The 12021-nt window shown below is 32.1% G+C and overlaps 2 protein-coding genes across 2 annotated transcripts; one reads left to right on the plus strand and one right to left on the minus strand.

Annotated features, from left to right (window-relative positions):
- Positions 1-2348: 2348 nt before the first annotated feature.
- HIPP1 (HP1 and insulator partner protein 1) lies at positions 2349-8767 on the plus strand. Its single transcript, XM_065504053.1, has 7 exons — positions 2349-3952; positions 4883-5550; positions 5736-6482; positions 6754-6929; positions 7685-7895; positions 8086-8229; positions 8318-8767. The coding sequence occupies exons 1-7, from the start codon at positions 2728-2730 to the stop codon at positions 8462-8464; spliced, it is 3318 nt and encodes a 1105-aa protein (XP_065360125.1). The 5' UTR covers positions 2349-2727; the 3' UTR covers positions 8465-8767.
- Positions 8768-9051: 284 nt separating this feature from the next.
- Positions 9052-11030, minus strand: LOC135954592 (coiled-coil domain-containing protein 22 homolog). The gene has a single exon (XM_065504785.1). It carries the CDS (start codon positions 10935-10937, stop codon positions 9219-9221), a length of 1719 nt encoding a protein of 572 aa, XP_065360857.1. The 5' UTR covers positions 10938-11030; the 3' UTR covers positions 9052-9218.
- Positions 11031-12021: the final 991 nt, after the last annotated feature.

Raw genomic sequence — 12021 nt, forward strand, 5'->3', positions numbered from 1 at the left:
CACCAAAATTTATTGTTGGGGATAAGCTAGTTCCTTTGCGCATTTGACTGGTTGCTTAGGCCAGATCATCAGGAAACCTTTTCCCAAAAAGGCTTTAGAAAAACTAAAGATATTGTTACGTTTTAACCTTTTCAAAACGCTGGTTTATTTCTTTTAAATAAACCGGATACTTTTGCTTGCAAATAAAAGCCGTTTAGTAGTTTGAAAATGGTAACAACTCTTTATTTATTCGAAAAGCGTTTCTGATAAACTGCCTCACGACTGCAACATCTGCCACTATTTATAACACTGCCATCTGCACTCTAGATTGTTCTTTAACTGTCAAACTTCGAATATTCTAGATCTTACTAATACATACGCCATCTGTGTTGTACTTTCTACAATGTTCTTTAACTGAATATTCGAATTCGAATACAGCGTTGCCAACTTACGATCAAATCAACTGAAAGCTTTTATTTATTAATGCCCACAGATATGTTACAGTTTGCTATTACAGCACTGTTATTTGAAAGCATTATGCTACTTTTAAATCAGCCCTTAAAATCGTTATATTTGAATTCAAGTACAATTTCGTAACAATATTATACAAATAAAACTATAGAGTGAATTAGAATTTCAGACGCTTTATTTGTAAAAATATCGAAGCTTAAACAAACACCAAATTTTGTTTAACAAATTTCAGAAGAGTATGAAAAGAACAATGAACAGAAATATACGATTTGACAAAAAAACCGGTGACCGGCCGAAAATCAAATTTCTTTTAATTTATAAAATTTAAAATAAATATTGATCATGCTTTTAAAAATTAAGATGACAAAAGATGGCAGATTAGGAAAAAAGATGACAGATAGAGGACACATATTTTATAGATGACAGCCAGTTGAAATAGATGATTGTCCTCTAAAAAAGAGGACGTATGGTCACCTTAGTTAAACAGAATTGAATGCCCAAATACTTCCAATACTTTAGCTTCAACTGCTACTGACAGCTGTAGTTAAATATATGTATGTGTATTTCGTTTAGTCCAATCAGTACAGCCATCTTCAACGCAACGTAAAAAAGTTGGGTTATGTTTAACTTTGAAGTATGTAAAGTACAAAAATGCATTGTAATCTTAGATACTATGTCTATCCTTGACAAATATTTATCATAAATTGGGTCTACACGAGTAAAAAACTTGGAAATTATACGTTCACGTTCACTTTTTTTTTTTTTTTAAAAAATAATGTTCAATATAAACTATAAATTTTTTTTTGAATTTAAAATAGTTCTTTTAATTTGCAAAACCAAAACAGAATAAAGGTAATAATATTAAAAAAGATAAATTATGCAGACAAATCAAGAAATAAATTAAAATAAGAAATGATAAAAACAAATTTCATGAATACGTGTTCTCTACCCCTTGAACATAACAAATAGTTGAAAATAAAGTGGATGTGGGGGTAACTATTAATCACGTTTGTTGTTAAGGCTAAGTTCTCTGAGCAGAACCACCAACAATTTTGTCATAACATGAAATAAAAATAATAAATGGAGAATATACCTGGTCGTTTTTTTCTCAACAACCATTTTGAAATTTATCATGACACAAATTTATCAAGCATAGACATAGAGTACATGTTACGTGGAGGCGGTATTTTATTTTACTACTAGCATGCTTTACCCCCGTCAAGTCTGACAATAAATTCATTAACATATATTGCAGCAAATGAAAAAATTATGTTATCTCCAGTGAAGACGCGTCTTTTTCGTAACTGGCAATTACGTTTGGTTGTTAATTTGTGTTTGACATTTCAAAGAACCAAAAAAAGACGCGTCATAAAAACCTCAAAAGACATTTTTTGGCAGAAAATTTACTAAAATATTAAATAAAGTAAATCGTCATTCACGTCTTTTAAATTGTCTTTCACGTCTTTAAATTGTGTTAACATAAACACGTTTTCCCATAACCTTAGATGCTTTATTGTCAATATATTTATTGCTGCACGACTAGAAATGCAGTTGGCACGAATCGTTGCCCTCGAACTAGATGACATTGTAGATTGACATTTCGATACATATTGTTCATTGTCGCCTACGAAAATATAAATTAGCTAAAGTTGACTACAGCGGAACCGGTGGTAGTGTAGCCGTATAACTGTGATGGCGTCAAAATTCAAAATAATCGCCTTCATATAAACGTGTGTAGTTAAATTTTGACAGATTACGGTCAGTAGCTTGCTGTTACGTGGGAACGACATTTTATTTTACTATTTTCATGCATGTATGCTATCAATTATTATGAATGCAAGGGAATGTAGAACAAAATCCAATTGAACAGGTTATTTTAGAGAAGCTCTTGAAGTAAAAGTATTTTTATGTAAAAGAAATATTTTTTATAATATATAATAAACAAATAAGAACATTCAAAATATCTAAAGAACATATATAGTGTATTTAAATAGTAATAAATGAGATAGTGATAAAATAAACAATAGAGAAAATTAGAAACAACTGAAAAGAAGTGCAAGAAAAAAAAAGAAATATTGCGGCTGCACTGTGACGTACATAACACAAACAATACATAAGTACATGAAAAAAATGGCGCCTACTACCTGCTAAAAATAAAGAAATATTTTATGTAGTGTCGAAGATTTATGAAAAATAATAGAAATTGATATTGAAATAAAGCAAATAATTAACAAAAAATAATTTGACAAACTAAACATAACCTCAACAGTCAACAAAATGTCTGAAAACACTGAGGAGTTTTCAAGTAACGCCTTAGTGGTAATAAACAATGAATTCACGAGTACCCCCATTGGATTGACAAAAAGCGCATCCAGTACAACTAATGATGTAGACATCACGCCACGTATTCTTTGCAATGAATTAATCGTAGATCCCCATAAAAGCAAATCATTGGAAAAGCTAGATGAATTATCCTCATTGGAGCGAGAGATTGCTAAAATGCACCATGTGGATGATCCAAACTTGGACTTAGACGATGCTTTATTATCATCAACGAGTGCTACACATGGCGAGAACCAAATACAGATAGCAACAAATTTAAAATCATGTACAGGAGAAAGTGATTTATCTAATGGAAAAAATGCCAGCATTGTGGTTGGATGTCAAGAAACAAATCTAGAGGATAAGCTAGATGCTATAACCTCTGGCGAAACCGCCCTAGAACATGAAGATCTCATAGCAGTTCTGAAAGGTCTTGATGGTAACGCCGATGATACACATAACATCAGCGGATCTGGAGATTCGATTATAGAAGAAGGTGTAACAATAGAGGGCGAGGGAGAGTATCAAATTATGGAAGTTATTGATGAAGATTCAAACACCACCGAAGATACTACAAAACCAGATATTGCTGTCGCTGCCAACACCTCCAGCTCTAGCTCCACCACCACTCCTACAACTCAAACTCTCAACAAAACGAAAACATTCGGTTCAACTGCACTAACAGCCCAAGAGGAAAGAGCTTTAGCCTTGGAACAAATGGAGTGTTTAAAAACAGCACATCGCAGACGTAAGCAAGATATTAAACCAATCAAACAAATAGACCCTGCTTTGGATTTGGTATCTACCTTAGAAGCTGATTGGAGTGAAAATGATGACGAATTAGTTAGCGAAACCTCAACCACTGAATCTAAACCCAAACTTTCAACTACGAATACTAAAGTTGTCGCATCCGCCACAATATCTAAAGCAACAGGCGAGAATAAAACAAATTCGGCTTTAATAACTAGTGTTGTTGTGTTACCCTCAGTTACCGCTATAGCGACTAGTACAACCACATCTGCTGCTTCTACAACTCCTCCAATGTCAGATGTCAACGTTAGCCCTGCTAATAAAAATAGTAGCACTGCAGAAGACATAAATACAACAAAATCATTGCCAGTAGAGGGTGCCGTCAATACAAAATCCGAAGAAGAAACACAGGTTGTTCCATCACAAACAGGTATTGTTCGTTCATTATAATTTATTTATATTATTAACTTGTAATACATGTAGCCATTTGGCCAATAATATCTATGAGAATATCCATACATTTTGACGACTCCCACAAATATATATTCAATTAATAACACAAGATTTTAAAGGCTTGTACAACAAATGATTGTTCATATATTGAGTTATGTATAAAAGATATAATAATGTTCGTCCTTTAAATTATTGAAATCTTTAGAAAAAACACTTTCAATTTAGCATCTACTGATAATAGAGTCTAAATTTATCTTAATACTGATATGATACTAAAGAATATATGTAGGAGTCGTAAGGATCTTAGAACTGATATGATACTAAAGAAAATATGTAGGAGTCGTAAGAAGGCTAGTGAAATATATACAAAATAATAATTTACACATAATTATTCTAGCGCTTTTAACTATATAAATAGTGTAGAATTATATAAATGTAGATAAATTCATTACAATAATTGCTATTTGCTATCATATTCTATTCAGTTTTATTTAAAAAATATATAATAACTATATCACAAGGTTTTTGTTCAGGGAGTGAAATATATATGGGTTTATTATTTAATATTTAACGTAAAATTGGAACAAAAAATTTAAAATGAACAGTGTTAGTTCAGACTTTATAAATACTTTCATTTGTCTCCCTCACGACAATCCAGCTATAGTCTCCTATCATATGATGGTCCCAACTTTGATCATTCCGTTAAAATTAGGAACACTGTCGATCGGAAGACAATTGGTAATCAATCTGTTTCTTCTAAACTATAGGACATTTTGATAGATATTAAATGAATTCTCTTTATAAAGTAAATAGCATACTAGAGAGAATTCTATGAGAATATTGATAAAAAAAACTAATTACTTAACATTGTTTCTATTCATATATGTAATTTGTTCTATCACAACAGGATTTCGAAGAACTCGCATAATTAAAAGAAAAATTATTTGGGATCCTGATGCACCGGAAACAACATTTTCCTATGCTAAACTTGTCAAGTCAAATAACAACACTAAAACGAAAACTGAGCCAACTATAAAGACTTCAATTACAAAGGGTTCCACAACTATAACACAGATAAAAAAAGAAACATTACCAAAGGCTGCAACCGTGACGACAACGTCTACAACTGCTACAAAGAAAACACAAAGGCCAACAACACCGAAAGTTAAAAAATCCGCCTCAAACATAAATATTGAGAAAACAAGCTCGATAACTGCGGAGAGCACCGGATTAGCAAAAACTACTGAGGAAAAAGAAGTCATCAAATCGAATAATAAAACTGAGGAAGTTGAAACTAAGGCATCACCGAGTTTAGAAACAAAATCTTCATCTTCAACAACTTCTCCTGCTAAACGACGTTCACAAACACCAGTTGCAAATAGTCCCGGGAACAGTCCGGGCTGCAGTGTAGGCGTTAGGAAAAGAAAAAACAACGAACTTGATCGTCTAATGGGAGATGAGGGGGCTGTAAATATGCTTAACTCATTGGAGAAATTGGAGGCCACCCTAGGGGCTGGTGAAGCAAAATCGACTAGACCGCTGATGCGAAGCCGTGCAGCTACCATATGTGAAAAGGTAAGTGTTAATTAACAGACTTATTCTTAAATGTGAATGCAAACAAGCCAAAAATTGAAAATTTATCATCCCAGCCAATACGTATGATTGTGCTTAATTTAAAATGTGATTGATTGAAGATCAAATTGATATTTATTAAACATTGTTTCCATTTCTAATAGACGTTATATTTTTATTTTTTTTAGTTGCCGCGCAAGGAAACCACATCACCTGGCCGCAGAACTCCAACACCAACAGGTACAAATCAACAACAAAGCAACAAGACTAAACGGACACCTAAATCTCGTGCTTCATCCTCTTGGGACTATGTCTACAAGAAAAAGAAACAGGATTTCGATGATTCATTGATTATACGCCGACGTTCAAATAGTTCATATTCCAGTACAACCTCACTAAATCGTTCCAGTTTAGATGGGCCGCCAGCCACAGTTTCCAATAATAACACAAGCAATTCTTCAACAAAATCCAATGATTCAATTTCATTACCACCCGCCACTACAAGTGACAATGAATTGTCCAAAACTCCTCCCTCTACGTCAAGTAACAATAAAAGCTCTGGCAGCTCGAAAATACGTTCAACGCCGACGCCACCAGCAGCAACAGCATCTGGCGGCAAATCATTTGAATTTGCTAAACCCGAAAGTAAAAAATCCCAAAAACGTACAAAAAGTCCTGCTGCTACTCTAACCAATGATATGAAAAAAGCTGCGCCGGTCGCTAGCAGGCGTAATGCTCGTAGTCCTGCAAATTCTAGTGAGGATAAGGTCAAGGATGTCGTTAAAACGCCACACGCAAAATCACCCAACAATTTAAAGGACAAGAAGGATACATCATCGCCAATTTCAGATGTTGTGGTTAAAAAATCCTCTAAGGTTGCTCAAATTCTTTTCAGTACCAACAAGGCCAAATTAAACAATACATTTACCATTCAGGTGAGCACAAGTTTATTAAACTATAAAATCATATTTATTAAGCTTAAGTCCTTTTTTATATTTAAATTCCACATTTTAACCCTCGTATTTTATACTTTATGACAATGACAAAATTATTACAAAAATGTTTTTAATAACAATTTCCATACAAAAATTGTAAAATTTTCAGATTTGTTAATTTTGTCACTGGCATAAAGTTTAGAATACAGGGGTTGTAAGTAAGTCTCTTGTATTATGCAGTTTTTTGATATTTTAATATTTTTTTTTATAGATGTTAAATAAATTGGTAGACATTCTTGATAGATTGGCTTCGGATCCAGATTGCTATGTCGTCGTTATTGGCACAAATGATGCACACTTTTGTCAAGGTATTGATATAACCGATTTGACAACGATTGCGGCTGATAAACGTAAAAATTATGCTGTTAATCTGGCCACATCTGTTAAGTAAGTATCAAATTGTATAAGAAACTTGACATTTCCATATAATAAACAAATAATTTTAGAGATTAACTTGTCGAAAATCGGTATTGCTACTTACTAGGCTAGCCATTTCTTATGAATAATTATTCCAATAGTTTAAAAATAAAATTTTTCGAATAACGAATAATTTAATTTTTTTTTATTTACAAATGTACCTATTACTTAGCAATAATACCTACTAAGCGTTGATAAAACAAAATTACCAAGGTGTTACAATAAATAACTATTTAATCAGACATTTTCCATGCTATGTACAAATTTTCACATAAAAAATACCATCTGATTTTTTATTCGTGATTGGGCTGATTGTGTTTCAATCGGATCAGTAGTTTCGAAGTTATAATAACAAATTGAAGCAAACAAATTAAGTGAGTTCGCACATTTTCACAAAATTGTATGATTTAGGGCCTTTCTATATTAAGGTAAGGACACATTTTATATAAGATAAATATTAAAAATCATTTCTGGTGAAAAAAAAATTTATGGAAACAAATTTTGGTGATTTTTTTTTATGAAAAAAAAAAAAAATTATGAAAAAAATAGCTTTCAACAAAAAAATTAATTCAAGTTTTTTTTCGATAAAATTTTTTTCTATCATTATCTTAAAGTATAGTTTGGTGGAGTGTATATTAGATTCGGCCCAGCCAAATATAGCTTGTTTTAAAATAAGTTTCTTATCTTAACTATATAAAATGTTTACAAAATTTTTTTATTTTCAGAAATTATTTAAAGACCCTAGCAACCTACCCGAAACCACTTATAGCTGGAGTCAATGGAAACCTTATGAATTTGGGTGTTATACAATTGGCTTTATTTGATGTTGTAATAGCAAGTGACAAAACCACCTTTGAAACGCCATACGCTAAAATGGGACAAGTACCAGAGGGTTATTGCATTTGGAATAATATGAATAAAATACGAGGATCTTTCGTAAGTCATATAAAACATTTACACCTGATAAATTATAAACATTTTAAGCATATTTTTAATACTGAAAAGTTTAACAATTTTTAAACGTTTGTGGTTTCGTTTTATAAAATGATACCCTAAATTTATTTTTTGCAATATAATAAGTAAAAATAAAAACTTTCTTCTTTACCAACATTTATTTCACGTTTAGAAAACAAAATTATTTTGGTTGTGTGAAAGAATACAATCTACTGAAGCAGCCTTAGCTGGGCTAGTCAATAAATTAACAGCTGCCAACAAAGTAAATGATGATGCCTTTGCAACAGCGAAAAGAATTGCCTCCTTATCTGCTGAGGTAAGTTTATGTCCAAATTAAAATAAGATTAATATAAAAACTACAACATGTTACTGATACATATTCTTTGTCTTCTCATTTATTTTAGTCTTATCGCGGTATGAAAAAGACTGTTATAAATAGCCATTTGGATGTAATTGTAAGCTCTTTGGACGAGGAATTCGATACAATTATAAAACAGTGGACATCAAGTGAATGTTTAGAGAATTTAAAGAAGTTTCTTGGACATAATTGATCATATTAAAATATCTATTTTTTAATCTATTTTTGTTTCTATTTGTTTTAGTATTACTTCAAAATAATTGCGATTACATATCAATAATATATGTAAAATTTTCAAATAAGTTTACATTTCACTATTTTCTTTATTTTTTTTTTAACAAAATTTTGTTTTCCAAATTGAAGTTATATACAACATACGTATAAATTAGTTTATATTTAGTTTTTAATTTGTGGCTTATTATGAAGAATTTGAAAAATTATAATTTGACACTTTTTTATGTAGCAATAAAAAAAATATAATTTTGAACAAATAAAACGTTGTTTCCATGTTTTTATAAGATTAACTGGAATCCGTATTTAATCAGACTAATAATGGTTTGGATAACGCATGAATTTTAGCTTAAAAACAACTAGACAACCAAGATTGGTTCAAAATCGAGGTAGTAGTTTTTTGCTTAATATCTCAGCCTTTTGTGCCGTTTATCCAGAATTTAAGGAGCAACAGGGACTATAGCGGATATATTGAGGTATCAATCACGTATATAAGTTTCACAAAAAGTATCAATAAAAAATGTTAATTATAATTAAATAAACACACCATTGAATTGTTCAGATTTTTTATTTTTATATTATGAGAGGGTAAACTTAAGAATATATTCATATTTTAATTTTGATTTCAATAAGTTAACATTATTTATGCATCCAGTATTAAAATATGTGGCCCCTTATTTAAAGGTTTTTCCTTCCATTGATCGATTTGCGGCTTCCTAACCAGAGTGTATTTCATTTTCCACTTGATTTATTTCGGTTTTCATAGTTTTTATAATCATTTCAAACTTGTGTATATCTAAAGTAATCTTTTCCAAACTAGCCGCCACATTGCGCATACGTTCTCGATCGATTTGTACCTCTAGATCACGTGACTCTTTGGTCATTTGACCGGTTCGTGAAACTAAATCACAGATCTCGTTGCAGGACGCATGTAGAGAGGCTAGTAGTTTGTAGGCTTGTTTAGCGTGTAAATCATGCTTGGCACTTTGGAATAATAAATCATCGGTATAGTTGAATTGTCTTTGTAGTTGAGCGGAAACGGAATTCAATTGTTTTTGTAAATCTTTGGTATCATCTAGGATCTTGTAGATGTCATTTCGTTGTTTGCGTATATTACCAATAAACTCATAAATACGTCGGGTATACTCTTTCCGAGAGGCTACACCACTTGATGCTTTCTTCAGCTCATCTGCTAATACAGCATGGGAGTGAGTTTTTTCCACCAGTGCTGTTTCCAGTTGCTGAATGGTAGACCTTAGTTCATGTATACTTTGAAGATTTTTCGATTGCCTCAGTTTTTGTAACTCGTCTATTTGTTGCAGGGCTGGATTTCTATGTAGTTGCCATTGGCTTTCCATCGCCAAACGTCGTTCTCTAGTTTTTTCTATTAAATTTTCGAGTTTGTTAAGGTTTTCCGCTGGATTTTCCAAGATTACAGAAGTACGTTCATGAATTTTAGTTTCCTTTTTCATATCCTCCATTTGATTTTCGATTTCGGAACGCTGTTGGCGCAATTGATTAAGCTTGGTATTGGCTGTCTGGCGTTCCCCAACAGTTTGATCGTTTTGTAATTTGAGGGATTCAACTTCTTCGGTTAAATTTTCTAGAGGACTTTTAACAATGATTTCTGAATCTTTCGCCTTTTCCTCGTGATTTTCCTTCGTTGTTATAGCAGATTTTACTGGTGAGGGAATGATGGGTTGTAGTGTACGTGCTAGGGACAAACGTACATCTTCAAGTGATTGCAATGGCGGCGCATACACATCCATAGCATTTTTATGTAAAACTGAACTCACCAAATCGTAGTCCCCCATGGAAGTTTGTTGGAATATATTGGGAATTTGATAAGTAACTATAGGCGTTTCATCTTTTGTTTGTGTTGCTGCCTCGATTTCGGGAATGTTTAGATTTAACTGAGGAAGGAATTCAACGCTAAGACCGCTACAACCCAACCCCTTTCTATTGGCAATACCGCGACAGTATTGTGGAACCCATGGTGATTTAAGTTGTTGCTTTATTTTCTTTCGTACATCTCTCATTAGCAATTCAAAGTCATCTTTATGTTCTTGTTGTCCCTCATCCAGGCCACCAATTTGTTCCTTAGGCAATTGTTCGATTAAAAACATAAATAAACGCCGTATATCCACTACATTTGGATAGAGAAATGTCTGATAGCCAATATCACCACGATAGCCGCAGGCACTACACATTTCCGCTAAACTTGTGGCCACTGTAAAACGTTGTGCCATATTTTCGGGTAGGGTTTTTGGTAGCACTGTATCTGCTTTTATTTCTTGTAAACATTTCGAGACAGCTCTTACCAAGAGATCCGGTGTAAAATGACTAAGTGCGAATACTTCACTATCATCGTCCACTTCAACTTTGCAGCCGATTTGTTTTAAGGAATGTATGATAATTTTATCAACTTCATCCATTTTTCTATAATTATTGTTTATATACTTTTGTTGTAAATATAATTTTGTTAAATTTTATCTTTCTTTCTAATAATAAATAACAGGCAGTTGATGATTTTTATCTGACGATTTTTTACAGCTGTTTTTTGCAAACAAAAAGAAGAATCTGCTAGGTTGCAAAAAAAGGTAGTGTTATCATAATTCGCAACTGTTAATAACCGTTAGAATTTAAATTTAATCCACTTGAGCTGTATAAACATTATTTTTCAGGACACCAAAACATGCTTTTAGTTGAATAATTATTATAGGCCTTAATAATGTTATAGCCAAACATTATTAAGGCCTGTGAAATAAAGGATTAATATCGAAATAAAAGATAGTGAGATGTATATTTGTATAAAATTTATTAGCTCCATTTAATATGAAAAACTGTGTGCCAACTAACGAGTAGCTAAACATTTTGTTGTAATTTACAAATATGTATGTACATACATTTTTTTTTATTTTGAAAACGGCAGTACAAAATTAATTAATAATTCTTCCTTCATTTAGTTGATTTTTATCATAAAAGCATACAAATATGCATTAGCTACTTTAGATGTTATTAAGATGTCGTTTGTAAAGTATGACTTATCATCGCTCCAAATGAGGCAATTCTGTATCAGCCCAATTATGAATAAAAATTCCCCGGGAGTTTTTTCCCTTTTCTCGATTATTCTATTCAAATTCAATGGGAAAAAACTCCCGCGGAATTTTTTATTCATAATTGTATTGCGATAATTGTGATTCTGTAAATATTTCTCCACTACATTTTGACATTACTGCAGTCGTATCTGGACCCTACTTCAGGTTGTATGGGATAAGATGACCCGCGGTTTGGGTCAAATCTATGTTAACATAAGAGCAAATTAAAAACATTAAATCAAACATAATCAGCCCAATTATGAATAAAAAATCCGCAATTTTTTTCCTTTTCCCATTTTTCCAATTGAAATCAGTGTTAAAAATGAGAAAAAACTACCGCTATTTTATTCATTATTGGGCTGATTGTATTATTCTTGACATTGTTATCTTGCTTCGCATAGAAAAACCGTGATCACAATCA

Source organism: Calliphora vicina, chromosome 3 (assembly GCF_958450345.1).
Source record: "Calliphora vicina chromosome 3, idCalVici1.1, whole genome shotgun sequence".
Lineage (NCBI taxonomy): Eukaryota > Metazoa > Arthropoda > Insecta > Diptera > Calliphoridae > Calliphora > Calliphora vicina.